The 27115-nt window shown below is 45.8% G+C and overlaps 1 protein-coding gene across 1 annotated transcript; it reads left to right on the top strand.

Moving 5' to 3' along the window:
• The first annotated feature begins 700 nt into the window (after positions 1-700).
• LOC120655079 (FBD-associated F-box protein At5g60610-like) lies at positions 701-2838 on the top strand. Its single transcript, XM_039932804.1, has 3 exons — positions 701-1812; positions 1963-2106; positions 2215-2838. Exons 1-3 carry the CDS (start codon positions 766-768, stop codon positions 2587-2589), a joined length of 1566 nt encoding a protein of 521 aa, XP_039788738.1. The 5' UTR covers positions 701-765; the 3' UTR covers positions 2590-2838.
• Positions 2839-27115: the final 24277 nt, after the last annotated feature.

The following is a 27115-nucleotide window of genomic DNA, read 5'->3' as shown; positions in this document are numbered from 1 at the left end:
AAATGTTGTATTTGAGTTTAGATTCAAATTCTTGATTAAACATGAGGTTTATTATGGAAAAAAGGTCAAGGGCCAGCCATGGCATTATGGGCCAGCCGGGCCGTCAGGCCAACCCAGCACTATAAAAAGTTGTTGGGCTGGGTTTGGGTTGAGAGGTCGGGCCCGTAGTGTCGGCCCAGCCCGACACGAAATGGCCAAATCGGGTCAGCCAAACCTGTCTAGGGCTGGGTTAGGGCTGAGCCGCCCATTTGGACACCTATAGACGTGAGAGAGGAAAGGTCGCGCCTCCCGCCGCCAGTGAGGGGACGCAAAGCGTCAAGAAAATGGCTGAGGGGAGGCCCGTGTATGTGCCTTTTTCACCTTAGCCCCTGTTTAGTTCGTGAAAATTTTTGGATTCGGGACTGTAGGACTTTCGTTGTTATTTGGCAATTAATGTCTAATCATGGGCTAATTAGGCTTAAAAGATTTATCTCGTCATTTATAGTTAAACTATATAATTAATTATTTTTTCAACTATATTTAATACTTTATGTATGTGTTCGAAGATTCGATGCGACCGATACTGTAGAAATTTTTTTGGAAACTAAAAGAGCCTTAGATGCAGAATTAAACAGCCAAAGTTCTGGACGTGACGTGGCCCAATAGCGTTGCCCGGTTTGGATCTAGGTTTCGTGTTTAGAAATTCCTCGGCCGTCGGAGAACCGGCAGAAATCCCCAAGCAAAACCCTCGTCTTCTCGTCTCCCCCTCCCTCGGCGGCGGCCGCCATGGCGAACCAGAATCCGTCGCCATTCGTGCACATCGACGCCCGCAGCGCGGCCGGCGCGCTGAGCCGCGGCCAGGACCCGCACGCACTGGAACGGGGCACCAGCGCCGTCCTCTACTACCTCTACACCTCCCTCCCCGACCTACCCGTCTCCGCCTCCGCCTGCCTATCCGCCCTCCCGGCCTCCCCCTCCGCTGATAGTACCGACCGCATCAGCGCCCTCCCCGGCGCCGTCCTCCGCGAAATCGTGTCCCGCCTCCCTGTCAAGGACGCGGCGCGCACCGCGGTGCTCTCCAAGCGCTGGCTCCCGATCTGGCGCGGCACCCCGCTCGTCCTCGACGACACCAACCTCCGCCCGCGCGCCTTGGTGGGCCGGGCACCCACACGCGCCGACTCGCCGGCCCTCACCGCCGCCATCACCCGCGTCCTCGCCGCGCACCCGGGGCCCTTCCGTGCGGTCTACCTCGTCCGCAGCTACATGGACGCGCACCAGCAGCAGCTCGCGCACTGGCTCCGGCTGCTCGCCGCCAAGGGGGTGGAGGAGCTCGTCCTCGTCAACCGCCCGTGGCCCATCGACATGCCCCTCCCCGGTACGATTCTCAACATCGCCACCCTCACCCGCCTCTTCATCGGCGTCTGGAAGTTCCCGGACACGACGGGCCTCCCGCGCCGCGGCTGTGGCGGCCGCGGCGCCTTATTCCCCCACCTCCGCGAGCTCGTTGTCTGCTGCGTCTCTATGGAGAACAGAGACATGGACTTCCTCCTCACTGGGAGCCCCGTCCTGGAGACCCTTGGCATACAAGGATACAAGAAGGGGGCGCTGTGTCTCCGCCTTGTCGGCCAATACCTCCAGTGCGTGCAGATCTGCCTCTCTGTTGTGGAGACCATCGCCGTGGTGGAAGCACCACTGCTTGAGCGCCTCATCCTTTGGGAACCTCTCGATGGCTCTTGCATCAGGCTCAAGATTGGCCATGCCCCCAAGCTGCGCATACTGGGATACTTGGAGCCTGGGATCTACACTCTGGAGATGCGCAACACCGTCATCAATGTAAATACATAAAATCCAATCCCTGATCTTTCAATTTGTTCAATTCAGGAACACCTCTGCTCTTTCAATTTGTTCATTCAGTAACACGAGTAAATGATCGATTGGTGTATAGTCGTACTTATATTATTTTGTTCATTGCATGGACTCCAGTCCAGGAAAGGGGTGAGCTCAAGCACCATGGCCCCAAGCTTGAAGGTCTTGGCATTAAGTGTGCGTTTTGGAGTCAGCAGTGACGCCAAGATGTTTCCTGCCTTGCTCAGATGCTTCCCCAATGTTGACACGCTGCATATTGTGGTACTATTTTTCATCATCTCATACTGCCGATATGTTCATAGCGATGGTGCTGCAGCATGACCCATCACTAACTGAAACTGTTCACTTGTTGATTTGTTCAATTCGCAGTCAGAGAAAACTGTTGAAGCTACTGGCAAGCTCAACCTCAAGTTCTGGCGGGAGAATGGTCCCATCGAGAGCATTCAATCCTGCATCAAGGTGATGACCTTCCGTGAATTCCGAGGAGACCGAAGTGAGCTTGACTTCCTCAAGTTTTTCATGAAGACTGCACGGGTGCTGGAGAAGGTGGAGATTACATCAGCTGTTGGATGTTTCACTTCCATTGATCAGTTGCAGTCCAAGGTACTGGCTTTGGATCCTGACAATTGGGCCAGTGACGACTGTTCTCTGGCGGTTTACATAGGTTCAGGAGAAGGTAGTGATATTTGGAACTTTCGAAGAGGACTCGACGTTTCAGTTGGTGATCCTTTTGCACGCTACTGAAGTCATGCAGTGGCCTAGATTGTTCGCATGTATTTTGTGACGACTAGGCAGGGTGTGTTGAATTGATTCTATTAGCATGACTGGATGTGAGTGCTTAAGCTACTAGTATTACCATCCACTTAATTCACCAATAGTTCTCAGGTACTTCAAGTCCTGTCTGGTTTATGGATGAACTACTGTCTCTGTGTCTCGGCATATCATGTTTTACTTCTTCAGTTTGATATGACTAAAGGTAATAATGTTGCCAGATCATGAATCCTACTGATCTTATCATCAAGCTTTGCTTCCTGTACTATGAAATATTTGGTTGATTAAAGCCATCCTGGCATTCAGACAAACGGCTTTCCATGATCATCTGAGACCTGAGGGCGGTGGCTGTCATTCTTATGGGAGTCCTAGGTGTGGCGGTGCTGCCTGAGAGGAGAGGAGTCTCATTGGTGGTTTGGTCCATAATTACAAAGTTTCTAGGTTGAGGGGTCGAGAAATGGGGTTGAGGGTATACTTTAAAGCATCTCCAACAGATTACTTATGTCACTACCAGGAGAAAGGCACTCGACAAAGTTCAAATCTTTACTGAGTGCCGGGAGCAAGGCACACGGCAAACCCTACAATTTTGCCGAGTGCCTTTCCCTCTAGCATTAAAGTTCAAATCTTTACTGAGTGCCGGGAGCAAGGCACACGGCAAACCCTACAATTTTGCCGAGTGACTTTCCCTCTAGCACTTGGCAATGTCGCCGTTAACGGCTGTTTGGCCCGTCCCCTAACTTTAATGCGTCGAGTGCTTTTTGGCACACGGTAAAAAAATTTTGCTGAGTGCTCGAAAAAAAGGCACTCGGCAAAGACTTCTTCGCCATCACTTCTTTCGCCGAAAAAAGGCACTCGGCAAAGCCTTCTTCGCCTTTGCTGAGGGCAATATGGGCTTTGCCGAGTGTTTTGGGCACTCGGCAAATTAGAGAGATCCGATAGTGTATTTCATATTCAAAATATATTCTCTCCATTACCAATAACTATTTTTGTATTTTAGAAAATAGTTGTTGCTGCTGACTACCAAAATGCAATCACCAAGAAAAGGTAGAAGACAAACCCCGTACATTTAGGGAAGAGGGAGGCGCGATTTGGTGATTAAAAAAACTTATAGATAATTGGGATTGTATTGGTAATTTGCTGGAGCACCTTTACCATCAAAATATTAATTTTTTAGTATTGGAGAGAGCGGTGAGTAATCTAACAGAGATACTCTTATAAAAGTGTGGTACTAAGGAGGTATACCTCCATGGAATAATAAATTATTACGTGGCGTGATCCTGATTCATCTGGATTGACGCCTTCGGAAGTTCGGGTCGATTCGTCCTTGCAAGGTCAAAAACTATAAGCGTGCTACTAATGAAAAAATTAATTTGAACAAGCATTTTAGGAAATATAACAAGTACATTTAGGTTATGCCATACCTACTCCGCCCATCGTGTAACAAAGGGCACACCAATCTAATGTTCTTCACCTTATTGTTGTAATTGAACTCTGCCAGCAGTGGGGCTGCGTCGATGCGACCCCTTTCAAATCGGGACGCAGTCCAACCTTGAATGGAATGCTGACCCTAGTGGACCTCAACCCCCGAATCAGGATGGCGTCCCTGGATCGTGGGACGAGCATCGATCCAGAATTCTGTGACTGTGGTTTGGTCAGGCGTGCCATAAGTCTGAACCAAGCGTGGTGTTGTCTGTGACGTGATGCTAACTTTTCTTCTTCCTTTTTGAGCACAGATTCTTTATTTAGATCACAATATTGCAACATGCAAAAATTAGATTTAGCAGGACTATCAAAATCCTTGAAAAAAACCTAAGGAAGCACCATTATGAAATACAGGTATAATTCTTAGGGCGGTAGAGCTCCACTTTATGATTCCTCATCTCTTTCTCCTGAATTTTCTGATGAAAGATTCTGGTGGGGAGTAGAGCGGCTAGTAGGTGAGAAGTGATTTTGTGTGCGAGAGCAGGTTTTTCTTTTAAGGTCCCAGCTCACATTGTAAATGGAGAAGTGTTTTTCTTAGATAGCACTTTGTTGCCGACCAAAATTGGCACGGTTGTGCAGACCGGTCTAACCGATATGCACAAACCGGCCTGATCGGTCAAGGTAACTTCGTCAAAATGCAGGTTGCGTAACTCTCATCGAGACGATCAAAATGCATATGTGGAACGTTCGATTTGAACTTCAGATGAGAGAGTTATGACCTCAGGAAGACTGGACCCAAACCCAAACCGGTCAGACCGATTGGCTAGGGCGGTCAGACCAGTCCAGCAAGTCCGGTCCGAGTTAGGAGTTGTATTTTGACACAAAATTAACTAGAGTTTCGACTCCTAATGAGGCAAGACCATCCCTCCCTATGAATATAAAGGGGCACGGGCCCATGGCCGATTGAGGAGAGACAACACAATCGAATCTATCAAATTAATCTATCTTTATCGTTTTACCTTTCTTCCTCGTTACCGTACTTTTCTAATCTCGATACGGTATGTTTCCTTCGTCTCCATGGCATTTGATTTATAGTTTTACCTTTCTTCCTCATTACCCTACTTTTCTAACCTCGATATGTTGTTCTTCCTTCTTCTCCATGGTATTTAAAGACGCTCTAACTGGCTTGCTGACAGGGCCGGCTCAAAGTTTTCAAGGGCCCCAGGGCAAGCCCGATACAATGGGCCCTTTAGCCCAACTATTTTATTTGTGATGGTAATTAAAAATGAGATAGAAAACTAATAAATAATAATATCAATATTACAAACTAAAATGATAGAATATAAAACTAAGATTGCTTGCAACCTGCTAGAGTGCTAGTGCTAGCGCCAAGGCAGCAAATGCTCGCGCGGCCGCCGTGCCGTAGCATCAGCCAGCTTGCGTGTGCATGAGTGCGTCAGGCTCCGGTCTCCGGTGTCGGGTGGAGAAGGAGAACACCCGGTGCCGGCCCCAGGCAAAGCAGATGAAAACAAAACGGTGAACTTCGAGTTGCGATCGTGGTGCGGAAGGGCAGAAGTCCGGAAGACCGGGCGCTACAAGGATCCCGAGTGGATGTTAGGCAAGATGGGCCGAAAGTAAGAAGTTAGGTTGGTGTAATATATCAAGTCATGGTAAATATAAGAAAATTGGAATATCTTTATAACATGGAACGATTTTTATATTGTTGAAACAACAAATTGGTTTAGCATAAAAAATTGTTCCGTTATGTGTGATAGTTTAACTGTTAGTCACACATGTGACTACTAATATTTGCTGGAAGACCTACGTGCCTAATTGCGTGCCTGGCTGTTTGCTCGTATACTCTGAGTTGAGCTAAATTATACTATCTATGACATACTAGATGTTGGGCCCCCCTCCTCCGTAGGCCCCGGGCCGTCGCCCCGGCTGCCCTCCCCCTTGAGCCGGGCCTACCTGCTGATTCTAGAGCAACCCAAACTGTGTCTGCATAGGAGGTGCTGCAAGGAGCTCCTCCTTGCGTCTCGTGATTTAGGGCGTTCATGTGTTGACCAGAAAAGAAGTCAACACTCTCCCCACCAGAATCTAGTCGTATTTTATCCATTTAGTCGTAGTACTTCACATAATCTGCTTTGAAGAAGCTAGTAGCATAGCCCTGCCAAACAGAGTCTTAATGCATTGCCCCAATGATGGATGAATGAAGATGGGGCAGTCCATTGTCTGAAAATGCAAAACATTTAGGCTAGGTGGCTGGCAGTGCAAAGGGAACAAATTGTAACTGAACTGATCGCTCAAAGGAGTATCGCACTGCTCTCAAGTTAGTAACATTATGATAGGGAAACAAGGCTCCATATAGTTTCTGGAATTTGATTTGATGAACTGAACGGGAATATAAAAAGCATATTTCAGTGTATATAGTAATTATGAGTGTGAAAACCACAAAATGAGCCTTGAGTTGTATTAGAGAGTAGAGTGACTTGAGTTGTATTAGAGAGTAGAGTAAGTGAGTAATACATTATAGTTTCACACTCTTAATATATGCTGAAATATGATTTTGAGATTTTTTAAGTTCTACACATCACAATAGGCTTATGGTAAAATTTTTACTTTTTTATATATTTTGCCATATGTTTTTATTTAAATATAAATTTAGAATAAAAAAAATTGTAGGGGTGGGTGGAGACGTCACCCGCCCTGAAAAATAATTTCCAGGGCGTCATCCGCCCTTAAAAATGAAATTTATAGGAGCGGGTGAACCTATCAGCCACCCCTGGAATGGAGCTGGGATTTCTCAAGTGGTGGAGATCCCTGTGATGGGCAAAGCTGCAAGGCTATTGGCTGAATCAAGTGATGGAGGATCATCGGGTCCACCAGCCGCATCCCTCAGCCCCCTCTCTCTCTTCCTTATCTCTTTCCTTGCCCTATGTTCACCCCACCTCTCTCCCAGTCTCTCTCCATCCCTCTCCTGCTCCCTTGCCTCTGGAGGCTCCACTTCCGCCTCCTTGTCTCTGGGCATCCTACAATGGCAGCGACGCGAGCCCACGCTGCGGGGCCGCATGGCACGGCACCCAAAGCAAGTGTGCGGCGGCGCGGCACTGGCATGGCGCGGTGGCCTCCGATGGCGCTGCGGTGGGTGGGGGGAGGGGGGCACCGGCGACGCCAGTAGGCAGCGGATGCAAGCACAGCGCAACGTGGACGAGGGACGTGGGGTGGATGAGGGCGCGACGCGGTGCGGCAACACGGCACGGCACGACGGGTCCGATGCGGTGCGGCGAGAGCAGTTGCTGCTTAGTTGCTACTGGCGAATTTTTTTATTATTGAATCTGTAGGGGCGGGTCGTGGCGTAATCTTGCCCTAAAATCTATTTATAGGGGACGGATCATGCCCTCAACCGTCCCTATAAAAACATTTGTAGCGGTGAAATTAGGGGTGCATATCACATCCGTCCCAAAAATAGATTTTTATCCTTCTCAAAAACCGTTTTCGTAGTAGTAGCCGGTAAATCTCGTCCTCGTGCTCTTCGCGTGCCTCGCCTTTTCTCCAAAATGTTGTGAATGTACTACAATCTATTATCTTGCTGGCATGTATACTTTTTCTGATAAGCAAAACGTGACGCGATGCACTTTCGCAAGGACTATGCGCTTGCCGGCGATGGCGGCGGCGAAGCGTGTGGCAGGTGGTCTCCGGCGGCCGCCACCAGTCAGGGAGGGGACGATCGGGAGCGACCGGCCGGCTTCGTATCGTGCTGTGCTTCAGACAAGTAAACATGTACTGCGGCCCTGAGCTGAGCAGCTGCTACTACTGCATGACGCTGCCCGGTTGTCCTTGCTACGCCGAGCCGCAAGAGTGCTGGGACTTCTGCCCCGTGTCCCCGACCCGGTCCGCAGCCTGCCCGCCGCGGCGGCGATGACGGCACAGTGCTCGGCAGGTGTTCCCGTCATACTTGGCCAGGAGTCACTCCAGCGGCGTCGTTAGGAGTTGATTTTGTGAGAGGGGTTGATGGAATTAGCTAGCGTAAAATTATACGGTACGTAATGCTTAACTTCAGACGTACACCAGCGCAGAATGAGCTCAAAGCTCAGTGGTGTACATAATGCTTAGAGAAAATTGGATTCATACCATTAAAAGATCCGAACTTTGGAAAAATACCATCAAAAGATTCATCTTTAGAGATGTAGCATTGAAAGTTCCTCCGTTGTTGATTTCTACCATTTCCGTGAACTCACTGTGAGCTTCATGCCTCATCCAACACTTCACTCTCCCTATGACACTGGACCTTACTTGTCACCCCTAACCTCCAGCTGCTTGTGATAAGGGAGGCAACAGGCAAGGAGAGCTTGACGCCTCGACAGGAGCAAGCAGGGTCAGGGAGGAGCAGAGATTCTTGGCGTGGTAGTTCCGGTGCTTGGCGTGAAGTGAAGTGGAGAAGGAAACATGCTGTTGGACTACTCGATGGAGAGAGTAGGAAGGAAAAAAAGCTTCTAGCTTCTTTGCATCTCGCTGGGGAAAATGGATTGAGAGAAGAGGAGAAAGGAGATTGGCCGTGCTTGCGTGAGGGGATTAAGCAGAGAGCAGAGGTTTTGCAGCTTGCCGCTTGCTCCCCACTTGCTCGCCGAGAGGAGGGGGGCACCTCGTGTCCTCGTCCATGGAGGATGTGTACTTGGGGTGGGCGAGGAGCTGCTGTCGGATGAGGCCTGAAGCTCTGTGTTGTACTAGTTTTAACGGTGAATTCATGGGAATGGTAGAAATCAATAACGGAGGACCTTTCAATGCTACATCTCTAAAGATGAATCTTTTGATGGTATTTTTCTAAAGTCCGGATCTTTTAATGGTATGGATCTAATTTTCCCTGATGCTTAACTTCAGACGTACACCAGCGAATGAGCTCATAGCTCAGTGATGGGCGCGCTGGCAGTGGCCAGGCCACCCGCCCGCCCAGGTTTGAACCCCGTCGGGTGGTCGGGGACGTCCTGGGTTTCACACCAGGTGGTCTGGCTCCCCCTCATCCTCCTTGACTAATTTGAGCCCTCAACCCCCCGTTGTGCAACCTTTGCAGGCCCTCCCCAGCAATGAGCTCCGCACAGCTGCTGTCGCCATCCGTGGAACATCCTCATCGCTGAGTCTCTGTTGGAAATATGCCCTAAAGGCAATCATATTTTTTTATATTCATGATTAATAAAATATTCCTTGAATATCCATGGATGACAACTTGTAATGATTAATGCTTGTGTAAAGTATTTGTGAAACTCTTTACTTGTATGGATATTCTGAAATATTCCTAGTCGGAGTTCATATGAGGACACACATGAATATTAGACTAGCACATGTATTAGTTGATTGACTACGTTTTACAAGTCATGAACATGGGGATGTCAAACTAATAATGTGGGTTCCTGTGAGACATGAGACAGAACTGACCCAACACGAGATGATGACTTCTCATTACATAATATGTACGTTGTGTTCTAAGACCTGAGATCGTCATATGTACTCAAGATGTGAACCGACTTACTTATGAGCCATCAAACGCTACACCGTAACAGGGTAGTCATAAAGGTGGCTTTCGGGTCTGTCAAGAAGCATGATGTGAGACATAGTCGGTCAAGATGAGATTTGCCCTTCTCTACAAGAGAGAGATATCTCTGGGCCCCTCGAGTGATTCCGAATCACAGGATCGAGAAAGAGTGGTCGGCTTCAAGCTAGACCAAATATCGTAAGGCAAAGGGAACAACATGTATAAGATTGTGACGGCTCGACAGATATGGTTCGCGCGTGCATAGGAGTTGACACGTCTTGCTAGAGACCGCTATTAACTATTAGCGAGTAGGAGTACTCGGCCATGTCTATTCACGTGTGAGCCCATAGGGTCAAACACTTAAGAACTAGAAGCCTAATGAGGATGAGATCCAAATTAGACTGGACTTTGATGCACTAATGGGCCTCGAGAGGCCCATAGGGTTGGACCTTCGGTGGGGCCCATAGCAACCCACCAAGGGGGCGCCCAAGGTGGGGGCTAGGGCAGCCCACCTAGGGCACCCAAGGTGGGGCCCACTAGGGCCCATCTAGGGGCGCCCACTAGGGCTATAAAAGGAGGGGAGAAGGGGGGAGGAGGCGCCCCATACAGAAACCCTAGCCGCCCCTCTCAGTTGGCGCCCACTTCTCTCCTTCCTACTTCTCTTCCTGTGCATCGAGCTTTAGTTGTTCTCGCGGATCTAGCAATCTGGAGTGCGACGCTTCTTTTCGTGCGTGTGGACTTCGTGGAGGTGCTGCGCTTGCTGCACAAGGACGAGCCGTTCGTGAGGTGGTTCATGCAACTGCACTGCCGGCTTCCATCTGCACTACACCGACGTGCTACAGAAATTCCGCAACCACGTGTCTAGTGGTAATTTCGTGATATATAACTGTAGTAATCCTGGTATATGCGGTAGAAATTTTTTGTTTTGCTACCCCATATTCCTACAGTCTCCCCGCTCGCGACTCCCCACTTTTTTTATATGTTGCTTATATATAGACTGGCGCCGGAGCGGCCTGCGGCCGAGCGGAGCAGATCTCGGTCGGGGTGGGAGTCGCCACTCGCCTGGACGGGTCACGGGTGGGGGGTGGCGGCCAAGTGGAAGTCATGAGTTGGGGTGGGGTGGCCGGCGTGTGGGGGTTAGGGTAGGCTTAGGGTTTGCCGGATTATTGGGCCGGGCCGAGAGGAAATTGTGGAGTTGAATTGGTATGCGGGCCGAAAATGGGAACAACTGACGGGAATTCTTGTATAAAATACAGTAACCGCGAAAATGGTCGGGAAAAGACCCCTCCTATTCCCGTTCTTGTTCCTACCGATTTTTTCTTGTTTTTTTTCCTGTTCCTGTTTTTTTTGGCGGAAACGGTATACGGTCGGTTCATACGGGATTCGGTGCCAGTCGGGACGGGATTTTCCCGTCCCGTTTTCAAACCTTACCTGTTAGTAAATGGGCTGACACGATGATGTCAGCGTCCAAGGTAAGTCCACATCAGCATTTGCTGCCATGCCAGCATCCATATCAGCGTCCACTTCAGTGTCCATGTTAGCATCAATAGCCACGCCAGCATCCATGTCATCATCCATGTCATCATCCGAGTCAGCATCCATGCCACCAACAATAGCCATGCCAGCATCGACATCAGCAGCCATGTGTCTTATGATAACATGGTAATTCAATCTATGATGGTTATTTCTGTCACTACTACTGGGCTTGGGCTGGACTTAACTGGTGCTAAGGCTAATCTGTAAAAGGTTAGAACCATCACAGATTGAGTCAATCTATGACAGTTTAATAAATCCGTCACGCAGATCAATCTGTGATGCTCAATCCATGATGAATCTGAAACCATCACAGATGACTTTTTGTGATGGTTTTTTAGGCTTTTGTGACGGAAGTTGACCATCATTGATTAAAATATTTCTTCCAGTGAACCATTGGCATACAAAATTTTTTATTCTTTCTTCCACAGGCCTGGTTTGGATCTGTCCCTGCTGGATGATCCGATTACTGAGGATGAAGTCTGGGCAACTATTAAAAATTTGCCAACTGATAGAGCCCCGGGGCCTGATGGGTATAAGGGCAGGTTCTACAAGGAGTGTTGGCCTGTGATTAAAGCTGATATTATGGCCGCTATTATCACCCTACATCAAGGAAATGCTAGAGGACTTGGTCTGCTCAATGCAGCCTACATCACGTTGATCCCTAAGAAGGTTGATGCAGTATTGGCTAAGGACTTCCGCCCCATCAGCTTGGTGCATAGTTTTGCTAAATTAGTAACCAAGATTCTTGCCACATAGTTTTGCTAAATTAGTAACCAAGATTCTTGCCAATCGTTTGGCGCCCCATCTTAACTCTTTGGTGGCTACAAATCAGAGTGCTTTTATTAGAGGGCGAAGTATTCATGACAATTTCATTCTTGTTCAACAAACTGTCAAGGTACTTCATCGGCAAAAGGTTCCTAGTCTCTTCCTCAAATTGGATATTTCAAAATCTTTTGATTCGGTGTCATGGTCGTTTCTCCTCGAGGTTCTCTCTCATTTGGGCTTTGGTATAACCTGGTGCAATCTGATTTCGAATTTGCTATCAACATCCTCCACTCGTATCTTGCTGAATGGGGAACCTGGAGAATTTATTCAGCACCAACGAGGACTTCGGCAAGGCGATCCTTTATCCCCCATGCTTTTCATACTTGTTACAACGATACGCTGCGTATTTGAGAAAAAAATTTCACCGCCGACCATAATCTCCGCAACACCCCGCCGCCATTGCCGTGCACCACTCTCGGAGATATGGAGATATATATGATGAGAGGGAAATGGATCTAGTGGAGAGATCTAGGGACTTAGAGAGAAGATATTGTAACATCTCTAATCTAACTGGACTTAGAGAGAAGATATTGTAACATCCCTAATCTAACTATAAGGTGGGTCATGTCATCAGATGCATAATCAAATAACTCCAAGGAGTGTATAGCCGGATTTCCGGTATATCCAGAATTTATTCCGAAATCTCCGGGTTGGGCTGGTCCGGAGTATCCGGGTTTGTAGAATTGGGCGCGTGTCAAACGCGCAGCACAGCCACATACCCTCCTTGGGCCCACGTGTCAGCCCGAGCTCCACATACACCAGGCCCCCTGCTCTCTCTCTCACTCTCTCATTCACAGAAACCTCTCTCTCTACTTTAGGCAATGGTGGAGCTCCCCCTCCTCCCCCACCATTGCACACATCCTCCTCACTGGAGCATCGCCGGAGGACACCGTAGATTGATGCTGACGAGCTGCACTACCTCGACTTCATCTTCTTCCATGGAGCTAGGAGCTTCCCCAAGCTTCTCCCTCCATCTTCTTCATCTTCCTCAAGCTTCAAGCAAGAAGGACGAGCTCAAGCTTCACCAAGCCCCCTCCACCATCTTGAATCCCTTGCTGGTGTGTCACTTGTCGCCGGTGAGCTCATCCCCTCCCCGCTCTATCCCTGTTGCCCTAGGTTTGGAAGCCATGGAGCCATCTAGAGCACCTTCACCATTGATGACCTAGAGCTTTGTAGCCCCAATGCATGTAGGTTTTAGCTGCCGAAATAGACTCTCCACACTTCTAGGAACCTTTAGGAACAAACTCCATCCAAAATCGTGATCGGGATCGCCGGCGATGAGCTAGCTTGCCATTGTTAACCTGTCAGAGTCTCTGGGCTGAAACTAGGAGTATCCGGGTTAGTATATCCGGAGTTTCTGTGCTAAAACCCAGAGTATCCGGGTCAGCCTGTCCTGAGTGTCTGGACTTAAGGCCAGAGTATCCAGGTACCCCTGAAACATGGACCGTGGGTAGTCATTTAATTCCCCTACTTTTCCTTATACTTAATCCACATATGTACTATATGTCTTGCCTCTTTTATCATAATTTTGCAATGTTAAAGCATGTCTTCTCATGTCATTTGCATATCATTGCAATCATCCATGGCACACTTATTTATCAAGCATCATTGCACTCGTGTAGAGACCGTGATGCAAGAGCAAGAGGAGGGTGAGCTGGAGATTGTGGGAGGCAATGCTTCTGTTGAGACCCAAGGCAAGCATCTAAGAATCTTTTACCACATATTTTGGATCAATGAAGTTTATATAAGTGTCTTGGTTATGCATGAGTTACTATATGTATCAATGATTGCTTAGAACCTATTTAATGTATTACCAACCTTGTTTAGAACACTACCCTCTAGGTAAGTATGCTTGTTTAGGTGTCACAAATTATATGCTTAGGCATGCTTAGCTTCAGTAGAACACGAGAGGTGGCAAGGGCACCACCACTCGCGAGCTATAGGATGTATGTTTAATTCCACCTAGTTAGTCAATGATAAATAAAACTGAGCAACTATGAATGATGATTCAAACTTGAGCAAGAGTGGTAGAGCCATGTTGGGAGTGGAACTCAAATGGTTAGACTTGCTCGAGTTGATTAAGGACCAATGCGTAATCGCTTTGATACTTGAGCACTTTTCCATACAAACCACATGCTTAATAATGGGACGGTAAGCCAACTAGCATGAGTTACACCTTGCCTTCATCGGATTCGGTGCGAGTTGTGACGGAGTGTGATCGGCGGTTCCGATGCACTTGTCCTTCCCGACCGTTCGCTCATAGCCGGTTGTGTTTGTGTGAAATGTTGAGGCATGAATCAATATTTATCCTTGCCCATGGGTAAGGTCGTTGGTCTTGTTCTCATGTGGAATAAGTTGTAGACCCCTGTAGAATTTTTGATCTATTGCAATAGCCGCGCTCTCGGTAACGCTCTTGTACTTTGACTTTAACTTAGAGTTACCGATGAGTTCATGGAAGATTGAGCTTATGATACATGATCATTTACTTATGCAATTGTATTGATGTTTGTTATAGAGATCATAGATGCTATGTCGTTTGCTTATTATAACTTGATCAAAGTTAGGTGCTTTTTATGCAAAAATTAAATACCATGACCTATGCTTGCTACTAACCAAATGCATTCTTCTTGAGGTCGACAAGTATATACCCATATCGGATAAGTCCTGCGAGTACCCTCTGTACTCATGGTGCTATCATTAAAATTGATGTAGGTGACACGCAGCCGAAGGCCATCTTTAGGTACTTCTACCCCGCGGACGGAGGTGCGGGTGAGGCGTAGATGGCCGGTGGCTATGAGAAGGGCACTTTCAGCTTATAGTGTTAACCTTCTATTTTGCGCTGTGTATAGAATTAATGACCGTGTCATAGAACTTTCTCCTGCAAATTCTGAAAACTTGATGTAATATGTTGAACCTCTTTTGTAATGTGAGATTGTGTTTTGATGTGCTTGTGTAATGGTGTTGCTGTTGTGCGAGTGGAGTGTGTTTAAATCATGAGCTCATGACACATTCCAAGGACTACCGGGATTGGCCCCTTTTAATCGAGTTGATCAATGGACGATGACTTGATTAAATGAGATCAATTTGGGCTGGTTCCACACAGATATGCTAAAAGTATTTTTGGGGTTCACCTAAACAACTATATAGGTCAGTATTATTGGTACCTAGCTGGAGATGCTCTGCCTAGATTTGGAAACCTCACATGACAAGGGTTACCAAGCGACATAGATGCGGTGTTTCTAGCAGTGCACGGATAGAAAATTAGCAATGAGGACATTACGATATGATATAATATAATAAATAATAAATTGATCACAAGCTCTGAGCTTCTGGAATTCTAGGGATGTTGATCACTTGAATATCAATTAACAATAAGGAGCGCAAGCCGGCTTGCTAATACGCCTGAGCATGCAGTTTTTTTTTTTTCAGTGGAACTTGAGCTTGAGCACGCAGTGTTTTAGAAAAAAAAGCTGTAGATGCACTGCCGGCCGGCCGCTCCACGTAGCCTATAAATGAAGCGCAGCCGACGGATTCTTGCAGCAGGCTACCCACTCTTCCATCTCCTCCTTTCCTCTGTCTCTCAGACTGTCATCAACGGCCGGGTGTGGCAGGCGATAATGGTGATGGCTCCGAGACCTTTCGCTGTGGCCGTCCTCATAAGCAGGGCCGCCGCCGTGGCTCTATCCGCAGCCGCGCTCACCTGCGCCTTCCGAGCCCCGGACGTCAGTTTGACCGCGCGACCTAGCTGATCGATTAGCTAGCTCCCTGCTCATCTTGATTCGTTGGTCAACAACCCGTTCATGCATGCAGATTTCTGGAGCTGGTGCTGGTGTTGCAGCTCCTCTTCTGGAACGTCCCGAGGCTGGTCTACGACGCGGCTCAGGTCTTCGCGGAAATTCCCCTGCCGCCATGGCGCAACGTCTTCTCCGCGCTGGTCATCGCCGAGTGGGTCAGTGGAGCTAGTAAAACCAAAGCACCATCAGGACATACACATTTGATTGGCAAGTGTGTGAATGCATGCAGGTGGTGATGCTGGTGCTGTTCGCGGCCGGGTCAAGCGCCACGGCGGTGGTGGTGTTCTTCCAGGTAGACACCGGCGGCGTCGGCTCGCGTTCCCCCAAGGGCGTGCAGCCGCTGGCAGGGAGCCTCCGCCGCGCACACCTTGTCGGCGTGGTTCTTAAGTGTCATCGTCGCCGCCCTCATGTTCTGGCTGTGTGCCGCCATCCACTAGCCTGGTTGATCTTCTTCATCTATCTCCAGCTCCGATCCGGAATAAAGCTAGCTTGTTAAAGATCACGATCAGTAGTGCTTCGATCTTACTCTTGTCACCAGCAGGATAGGATCGGATACTTCACTACTATAAGTAGTAGTACTATCGATAGGGCATCAGATAGATAGTCTTTGTGTTAGCTAGCTGCTAGCAGTGTAGAATATATATATATATATATATATATATATATATATATATATATATATATATATATATATATATATATATATATATGTTGTGTTGAATATTAAGGAACTAGCTTGCACCGTTACATGTAATGTGCATGCAAGTTTGTGTTCTTGCTTCGGTGAAATTAACGTTTTTTTTACTGATCGATGTTGATCTCCTGTTGGAATGCAAACTGGACGGGACTTGAGAAGCAAGAGATGAAATGAAAGGACCGCTGAGGAGGCCACCAGTTATGCATCACACTCTAGTTTCTTTCTCGTTAAGTTACACAACCACTTTTGCCTGGCATGTACGTACTCTTTCTATTGGCTTTCTGATGAACAAGCAGGGGCACCTTTATAGTGATAACGTGCCGATCAACATATCACATCTTGATCAAACAGAAAAAAAAAGAAAGGTATAAAGCAGTGGCGAGTCTTTCACACATGCATGTACATGTACGTATACACTATAGCATAGCGCAAAGCTTGGAAACTAATAAGCTGTCCGTGACATACGAGGTAATAATGTAACACCTGTCAAGAAACGCACTTGAGCGCAGCATCTTGCGCTGCAAAAGTATATTTCTACAGCACTAACTTTTATCCAAGAGAGCTTTTCAAAACAAAAAAGATGTCGGTCCACCTCAAAAATATTGGTAGAAACATGATCTGAAACTAATATTCCAGCATTAGTACGGGGTCATCTTCCTACCAGTACCTCTATGGTGGATAGAAAGGTCCGGTGACTTTGGTACCAAGTGGTAGCACCCTCTGGTACCAATGTCTAGTTTTTATTATCGGTTGATGTTACCAACCAGTACTAAAGCGTCCTCCACAAGTTACTTCAAAAGGAAGCATCTCTCTTTCTATCACAAGTGTTGTGTAGGTGAGATGGTAAGGAGATATCGCAAAAAGCAAGAGGGCACAAGTTCGAATTTGTGCTCTGCACGCGTGCGTATTTTGTGTGAAAAAATCGCGTGACTTGTGACTTTTTCCCTCCTGGTTTAAATATTTTTTTGGTTCCACACTTTGGTACCGGGTAGAAACAACACCCGGTATTAAAGGATCCTTTTAGTACCGGTGGTGCACTCGGTGTTAATGCTTGACACTTTTAGCCTCAACTGCACAGTACCGGTTGCAAACCGGTGCCGATAGCCTCTGGTACTTATAGCCATTTTTCTAGTGGTGAGAACATGCGTAATTTACATGCCATATGGTCCATGGATTTACTTTATCGCTTCCTTTCTTGCCACAGCGTTCTGGATGCTGTGCAGTATTGATAAAAAGACTATTTCGATGACCTTTATTTGGAGCTTCCTCCTTCATTTGCTATAATCCTCCATTGTGTTATCATCCACATATATGTTCTACTCTTTTTATTCATTGCAATCTTTTTTTTTTGTTTTCTCTTTTATTCCTCATCCAATATAGAATCAAATACTAATGGAGTCTATCCTTTTCTCGTTAAAAACTGTGAGATGGTGTGGCCGTCCGGGGAATTCAATGAGAGATACAAGCCATATGTTCTAACACTTTGTACTTTATTCATGAGGAACATTGGTATGTATGATTGCTAGTGTTTTGGCCGGGAGAGTATGTCTCCTTGTTATTGAGAAAAGAAGTATAACTCCAGTTTAAACAACAAAAATGTAATCTCTACACTACTACAAAACTGGATTAACCGAGGCGCTTTGAAAATGGCTCAGAGGTGAGCATAATATTAAACCGCCTCGGTTAATGCCTGTGATTAATCGAGGCGGTCATATTTTATTAACCGAGGGGTTGCCAAAAACAGCTTTAGTTAATCAATTAACTGAGGCGCTTGATATAAAACAACTCCCTCGGTTAATCTATATTAACCGCCTCAGTTAATTGATGAACTGAGGTGGCCATGCTATAAAGCCCGCCTCGGAAAAACAGGCCTAGCCCGTTGGCCCAAAAGATCTGGTTGCAAGCACACACACATATATAGATTTTAGGGTTTGGACTCTACATTTCTCTCCATCTCCGTCTCCCTCTCCGTCTCCCTCTCCACACCACTTAGCCGCCGGCGCCCCCTCCCTCTCCACCGAGGCTTCCTGTGCGCAGGCCAGAGTGGGCGGCTGTAAGGAAAATGGCCTCATTAGGCCATTGTTTTGTGATTTTGGTGATTGAGTAACAACGCAATCAATGAGACTAATGAGTTTGTCAAGTAAACATTAATAGATCCCAGGGATGAAGTAAAAAGGCCAAGCAAAGCAAAACATGAAGAAAGAACTCAAAGAAACATTGAATTGGATGAGTTCTGCAGAAACAGTGGCACCGGATGCACCGATGACGACGCAGCACCGGTCTAACCGGTTGGCATCGGATACACCGGTGCTATACCACCGATGTAATGGGCCATGGAATGCCCAGGCCATGTGAAGAGAAGCAAAGTGTCACCGGATGCATCATCCGATGTCAAAAGGTAGCATCGGTGCAATCACCATGCTATTACTCAGAGAGCATGTCAAGTGGCCAGCAAGCAAGCCTTCAGGACCGGATACACCGATGCAACACCGGATTGAAGCACCGGTGCAATATCAAGGAGGGCGAGAAGAAAATGTTCATGACCGGTGGTGCAATATCAAGGAGGGCGAGAAGAAAATGTTCATGACCGGTTGAACCGGTGCCCCACCGGTGCAACTGACCGGTCTACCCGGTGGTCTGTTAGAAGGCCCAACGGCTAAGTCAGAGCCGCGAGTGACCAGATACACCGGTGCCCTACCACCGGTCTATCCAGTGCTTTACGCAGGAAAGCCCCAACGGCTCTCAACGGCTCTTTTCACTTGGTGGCCTATATATATGGGTTCCCCCGGCCATTTTGGAGTTGCTGGAGTTCAAGGACATCACACCCACACCTAAGAACATCTCCAAGCCATCCAAGAGCTTAGTGTTCATATCTTTAGTCCTTAACACACTTTGAGAGTGTTGTGTAAAGGTTAGCTCTTAGTGAGTCAGAAAGCAAGGACTTGGTGTGGAGCGGCGAAGACAACTTTGTGCGGGGGACGTGGAGACCCCCATCCTTTGTGGAGAAGCTCCTTAGTGGAACCCGGAATCAAGGTGACCGTGGTTGAGTCCGCGGAAGAGACTTGATATCCGAGAAGCGATACTCTTTGTGAGTGCTTCAACAACGTGGATGTAGGTGTGTCTTTGTGGCTAACCGAACCACGGGATAAACACCCGCATCGAGAGTTTGCCTCCTTCTATCCCGCTCTTTAAGTTTCCGCATTTCATACTAGCAATTCTTGTTTGCCTTTACTTTCATAGAGTAGTATCTTGATAGAAAAGGCTATAGGTTGTTAAAGTCTTTTGGATATGGGTTTCACACTAGAACAACTTTAGTTACACATATAGATAGCGTGTTTTAGTTTAATATTGTGCAATTCAGTTGGAGCCATAGATCTAGGTTTTAAGTTGCTTAATTCACCTCCTCCCTCTCTTAGGCTAGAGCACCCGATCCGGTCTTTCAGCGGCCTCCGAGGGTGGGCAGGTACGTGGGAGGGAGGGGTGGGGTTGGTGGGCGGCCTCCGAGGTGGGGTAGCACGGAGGCCGGAGCGCGCATGTCGGAGCAGGCGGCCTAGGAGGCAGGGTGGATCTGGGGCGGGCTGCGGCCTCCGAGACGGGGTGGCTCGAAGACCGGAGCAGGCAGCGGCGAGCGGCCTCCGAGGCACGGATCCGGGGTGGGCGCGAAGGTTGGAGCAGACGACGGCGAGTGGCCTCCGGAGCGCATGCGCGGCGGCGGCGGCCACTGTCGCGGCGGGCGGCGTCGCCCGATGGGCTCGGCGGGCCTGATGGTTTTTTGTTTTTCCTATTCTATTAACTGAGGTGGGTAGGAAACCGCGTTTGCTCAGAGGCGGTTGACCTTGCCCGCCTCTAATAATGTTTTCTAACAGCCTCTAAAAATAATATTGTAGTAGTGCTAGCAAAATTCACAAAACAAATCTTATTCTTCAAAGCCAAAGGGGAATTATATTATTTCATTTCTGACACATTGAAGCTTGTGTTGTCTCATGATCCAATCAATAATTGTCTCCGATCCGGGCAAAGGTGCGCATGGATTCAATCCCCATAGAACGTGCTGTTGAGGCGGCGGTAACACCGGCCAGCGGCAATTTAGGGGGCTTGCAGTGGGGATTGCAAACAGGGCAGACTCTCCTGCAATCTCCCAAGTGTTGGTAGCAAGGCGAGTCTGCTAAGGCTTCACAACAGTAACAGGTCCCAATGGTTTTGCATAAAGACCTCGCACAATATATCACATAAATCTTGTTGCTGCTCATCATCTCATCATCTAGCAGCTGATGTCCACTGGATCTTTCAGCACCATCATCGCCTACAATAGAATACATCGCGTGACTTGTACTTCAAAACTCAGGTCTTATTTCATTAGAAGAAATTTCATGAATTTCAAGTTAATAATTTAAATTTAAAAGAGATGAGGAGAAATAATCCAGATCAGAAACTGGGGCCTATTTTTCAATCTCTTGGTCCCAACACAAGAAAGCTTTGCCCAACCTTGCAAGCACTAAGGATACGGTGCTCCTTCGTAGGAGTAGGACCCTCTACGATTTCTCCCAGGACCCTATTATTAGGATCTAACCATTTCACCTTTCAAAAAAAAAACATCTAACTATTTCTCTCAGGACCTTATTATTATTGTAACGACCCAAATGTAATTATCATGATAAGCATTGCATATGAGCTTTTGTTAAGCATTCATAAATATTTTGTGGTTGATTTGAATGCATCTAAATTTAATTTTGATTTGTTTATATTTGTGGAACCCATGCTTTGTGAAGCAACTTGTATTTTCATTATATGACTTATGTTGGGAATTATTTTGATAAAATACTACTTTGAAAAACTTGAATTTAGGTGATTTTTCACGGATTTTAGGAAACCATCTTGAAGCCAAACAGCTTAGCCGAAAACCCAAAAATCGCATTTCGGGAAGAATTTTCATTTCAAATCTACAATAGTTTTTCTACCAATTCCAAGCAAAATGGGTTGCTCTTGATTTCTAGTATCAACACAAAAATTTGTGGAATTTTTGGAGGCCTGGAAGACTAGTTTTAGAGATTGGAGAAAAAAAAAGTTTTCTGTACAGAACTGATGATACGTAACTTGTTGGCTCCGGAGTATCAGGAACTAACCCGAAGTATCCGGGTATTGCGAGTTGAGTACGTGTTAAACACACATCACTTTACTGCCACATCCCCCCTCTTGGGCCCACATGTCAGCCCGAGTCCTACACATACTAGGGCCCCTCTCTGCCCTCTCTCCCACTCTCATTCATTCCCATCTCCCTTGCTCTTCTCCAACCAAGCCATGGAGGAAGAACCACCTCCCTCATCCAATCCACCCTCCCTTTCGCCGGAGCTTTGCCGGAGGATGCCGGAGATCGACGCCGGCGAGCTGCTCCACCTTGGCTTCATCTTCTTCCTTGGAGCTAGGAGCTTCCCTAAGCTCTTCCTCATCTTCCCCAAGGCCCAAGGATGAACTCATCCCGATCTACGCCAACACCACTCTACTCCAACCAGTGGTCCTTTGCTCGTTCTCTACTCATCACCGGTGAGCTCCCCTCCCGTTCACCTTTCTTCTTTTGCCCTCATTCAAGAACCCTAGCCCATTCATGGACTTTCACCATTGATGACCTAGAGTTTTGAAACCTCAATGCATGTATGTTCTAGCTACCAAAATAGACTCCCCACATCCTCAGGAACCTCTAGGAACAAACCCCACCCCAAACCGTGGTCCAAATCGCCGGCGACGAGCTCGATGTTCACCGGTCGGAGTTTCTGGACGTTTTCCCGGAGTTTCTGAGTAATTTCAGGAATTTCCGGATGTTTTTTCCGGAGTGTCTGGGTCCGCGAAGTCCGGAGTATCCGGGTCCATTCCTGGAGTATCCGGAGTTACTGTAGAAATGAGTACTATTTGTCTGCATCATTTTGTAAAATTCAAATAAAATGAAAATAGCTCCGATTGATGTGAAACAAATTTTGTTGTTTTCATCTTGACATCCTCTACCTGTTAAAAATATGTTTACTCCCAAAATAATTATATTATTTTCCATTTTAATTAAATATTTGTTTACCTTGTTAATTACATAATTAATTTTCTATTAGTTCAAAAATTATGAAACTAATTTTGCTAGCTTCCTTATGATGTGTACTATCCATTAGACATGTTGTTTTGTGTGAATTGATTATAGATTATTACAGTTTAATATATATTTGTTTAGATTTAGTTAACTAGTTAAATAGTATATTGCACAATAAATACATATGTACCTCAAAAATTGTGAATCCAGTTTTGTTTACTTTTCTCAACCTTTATCTTCTATCTAAAATTGATAACACCTATGAAATGGTTATATACTTTTGTAGTTTCTAATTTATGACTTAAGAGCTTGCTACCTAGTTGGATGCATGGTCAATTATTTTAGGATGCTCCTAAAATTATGAAATACTCTTGTTAATTAATTTTGGCTATGATATGCTTTTATGGTTAGTAACCTACATGGAATAACTCATAATAATGATGCTTGTCTTAATTAAATAGAATATGATTTGCTAGCTTCTCTTCTATATAATGATGATCTTACCTTAAGTAAAATGTGATGTTGCTAGCAGCTGCCCATTAATTCTTGAATTGTCTAAACTTAGCTATAATATCAACTTATATGAGCATACTCTAGACTCTAGCACTCTATGTTGATAGCAATCATGAACTAATTTCCATGGTTGATGCTTGTGAGCTACTTATTCTTAATTTATATTGCAAACAATATTAGCACAACTAGTTTTGATGGCATCATAATGTTACAACTTGTCTTGTAGAGTGTGTGCTTGTATGAGTAATTCTTTTGCACCTCCACCCTATGCAATGTTTGTGTACCCTAATTTACCTCATTGACTTGCTTACTTTTTGAACTTGAACCATGTTAGCCTTTACCTCTCATAAGTCGTTGCATCTCATAAGCATATGCATTCATGGCATCTTTTCTAATTTATCATGAGCATATGCATTGGCATCCTTTCTAATTCATGCATTTGTCTACTTTCTTAGAGGATGACATTCCGGAGTGTCGCGGTTGCGGAGTACCAAGGCAGACACCTATATATCTCAAACCTTACTTTTGAATCTTAATTTGCTATTATAAAGTATTGTTTATGCATGGGCTTAACCCTATCTAGTTCATGTGATTTGTGTAGAACCCACTTGGCATGTTTTCCCTTTTAGCTCTAGAACAACTTATACTAGGTAAAGTATGCATGTTTAGACTTCTCGAATTAATTTGCTTAGCCATGCTTAGCTTACGGTAGAAGTCGAGAGATGGCAAGGTCACCATCACTCGCGAGCTATAGGGTGTTTGTTTAAATATACTTGAGTAGATGAGAAAGATTAAAACATGAACAAGGTATGAATGATGGATCGAGACTTGAGCAACTGTTGTAGGACCATGTTGGGAGTGGAATCCAAGTGGCTTAGACTTGCTTGAGTTGGTTAAGGACCATCTCTTTGGATGCCGGTTTCTTGAGCACTTTTCCATACAAACCACATGCTTTATAATGGGATGGTAAGCTCAGTACCATATGCGCACCCTTCACTGAGCGGATTTGGCGCGGATTGTGATGGGGTGTAGTCGGCGGTTCCGTTGCACCTGTCCATCCCGGCCGTTCATCTTAGCGTTGGGGATGAGTATGCGAACGGTTGACACGTGAATCATTTCTTATGGACCGACAGGTAGTATGGCTTATGGTCTCGTGTCGTGTGGGAGAAGTTGTACACCCCTGCAGGGTATTAATCTATTGCAATAGACGCGCTCTCGGTCATGGAGCACGCTCTCTGAGGTTCACTCCAATGTTGAGTCTCGTGGTGGAGTTCATGGAAGATTGAGCTCATGGTTACATGATCACTTTACTTATGCAATTGTATTGGTGCTTGATATAGAAATATTAGATGCCATGTCTTTTGCTTATTCACTTGACAACTATTCTCGCATTTTTATACATTAATGTTAAAGCTTGACTAGCTTCATGCATCCACTAAATGTATAGTATTGTGGATAAGTCCTGCAAGTACGAAATGTACTTACGGTGCTGCCGTTAAGTTGTTTTGTAGGTTCTCTTCTAAGAGTGATGACCATGTTCATCCCGCCGGAGCCGGCAAAGTGGATGGACGGTGGAACTCGCTCAAAACTTATGCAAGTGGTGTCTTGGGCAAGGACATCATTATTGCTACTTAATACTCTCTAAATATCCGTTGCATTTAGACTCTAAATCTTAAAAAAAACATGGTAGGTTATCCACTTAGACCTAGGATACACCTTAGTTTGTAAAGAATCTTTAAATGCTGAAAATCCTCATGTTTAGTTGTTTATGTTATAGTTAACCTCATGAGTTTTGTAAGGTAATTAAGACTTGTAATCAAAAGTTTAAATTTGGCACTCATATGTATCTTTGTGATGGTTGCTATGACGTGAACAAACGGTATGCGGGTTGATCCTGGGCGTTGCTCAAGGCGCATACCGGGGACTACCGGGATTATCTCGCTTAAGCTGGGATTGATCAATGGACGATAATCTAGTTTAATCGAGATAATTTGAGCGGTTCCTTACAATTATTAACTTATTAAGATCTACTTACAGCGTGCCGAGAACGCAAGGCATCCAAGGAGCACGGCGCACAGAATCAGTGGCACCTTCGTATGCATCAGGTCGATGAAATGAAACGAAGCCTTCCGGTAGTGCACCCTGTTGGGATCGATACAGATATATAGATCAACAGTTCAACACCCCTTTAATATGGTCGTCGTTGAGAGCTGTGATGCGATTTATATATAATTATATAGATCAAGAACATGGGTACAAGAAGGCCACACCGAATCCATATATGGCAGAAGGTTTATTAATATTTTTGGTTAATACTGTCTACTATTGAGTTACTGCCTAATTAAAGGTTGCTCGCAAATACAGGCATGAAAAGACAGCTCATGAATATTTTTTATGCATGCATTACTGTTTCTTTCCATTATTGTTTCCCCTGCATTTTAACATATATGACATGAACTGGGACAAGGAAACATATCTGGTGGAAATCCATACAAACCACGGCAAAAAAATCGTCTAAATTCACCAAAAAATCACATATGTAGATGATATGATAATACACAACCTTGTAAAATATATTGTCCCAACTCGACTTTGTTTGTGAGATATTTTTTTGATTTCCTTGATATTTTTTAGAGAAAATGATAAATGATTCAAATTTATTTTAATATCTAAAATAAAATCAAATATTAAATAAATATATTAGAATAACCAGTCTAGAAATATCCAATATTGTGTCCAAGATAGCTGCATTTCCCTTTGAACAATAGGGTGGTGCCAAGAAGGTTATTATCCCCTGCTCCAAGCAAAGATGCACCTATGGTTGTTGTTGGTGTCAATGAGGATAAGTACACCTCAGATGTTAACATTGTCTTCAGTGAGGCCCTTGGTGTGCATGATCGGCTCCGTGGAGGATTGTTGGTTCGGTGCATATATCTTGTTTAGGATGCTATTTATTTATTTTGTCTGAAAAGCAGGACCTACTTGTTATAGGAGATAATTTGCTCTAACTCGAAGATAATAGCGGATTCGTATGAGTTCAATAGATAAGGACCGCATTTGAATTGTATACAGTGGATACAACATGTGAATTTGTGCACTACTAGAAAAGAGCCTATCAGCACCTATTCACTGGGTAAAACAACTGGTCTCAAAGGTCCTCTTTAGTATCTGAAAGTGATCAAATGCTCTAGCCTAAGAAGATGAAGGGGTGAATTAGGCAAACTAAAAATATTAACTTAAGGATCCAACTAATTTGCACAAAACATAAACTAGATCATGCTATCTAGATGTGCTACTATGGTTCATCAAGTGTGAAACTCCTATCCCCAAAAAAGTTTAGCAACCTATAGTCAATCCTAACAAGATACTACTTATGAAAGTAAGGGCACACAAAGATTGCAATAAGTAAAAGCGGAAGCTTAAATTAAGGAGGAATGAGAGGAAACAAACTCTTTGACACGAGGATTTATCCCGTGGTTCGGTTAGCCACAAAGGCACACCTACGTCCACGTTGTTGAAGCACTTATCACAAAGAGTATTGCTTCTCGGCGATCAAGTCTCTTCTGGGGACACCGAGTCACCACGGTCACCTTGATCTCAATTTCCACTAAGGAGTTTCACCAAGAAGGGTGGGGGTCCCCACGTCCCCCGCACAAAGATGTCGATGCCGCTCCACACCAAGCCGGATGGTCGTTGATATTGCCGACGAGCCTCCAAGACTCCAAGGAGGCCGGCGCACCGAGTTATAATGGTGGTTCACTCTAGAACCAGCATACAAGGCTTAAACACCTTGCTCGCTCACTCACTCACTTAAGAGCTAAACCTAGCACTTACACTTACAAAGCTTGTGCTAAGGGCTAAAGATTTGATCACTAAACACCTGGATGGCTTGGAGATGTTCTAGGATGTGTGTGGGACTTCTAGCAACTTCAACAAGCTTGAAATGGCAGGGGGAACCCATATATATAGCCCTCCAAGTTGAACTAGCCATTTGGAGCCGTTACCCCTTTTTCCTGTGAGGGCATTGGTTAAACCAGTCGATTCAACCGGTCACACACAGCTTCAAACTAGCCCTTGGCCTTCTGACACTGTACTCAGAAGCCACCGGTTAA

Source organism: Panicum virgatum, chromosome 1N, assembly GCF_016808335.1.
Source record: "Panicum virgatum strain AP13 chromosome 1N, P.virgatum_v5, whole genome shotgun sequence".
Lineage (NCBI taxonomy): Eukaryota > Viridiplantae > Streptophyta > Magnoliopsida > Poales > Poaceae > Panicum > Panicum virgatum.
Note: the sequence above shows the minus strand (reverse complement) of the source record. Positions and strands in the feature narration are given on the sequence as shown.

Coding starts and splice junctions, on each gene's coding strand:
- LOC120655079 (XM_039932804.1), top strand. CDS start 766: ATGGCGAACCAGAATCCGTCGCCATTCGTGCACATCGACGCCCGCAGC. Junction 1,813..1,962: donor TGCGCAACACCGTCATCAAT/GTAAATACATAA, acceptor CATGGACTCCAG/TCCAGGAAAGGGGTGAGCTC. Junction 2,107..2,214: donor TTGACACGCTGCATATTGTG/GTACTATTTTTC, acceptor TTCAATTCGCAG/TCAGAGAAAACTGTTGAAGC.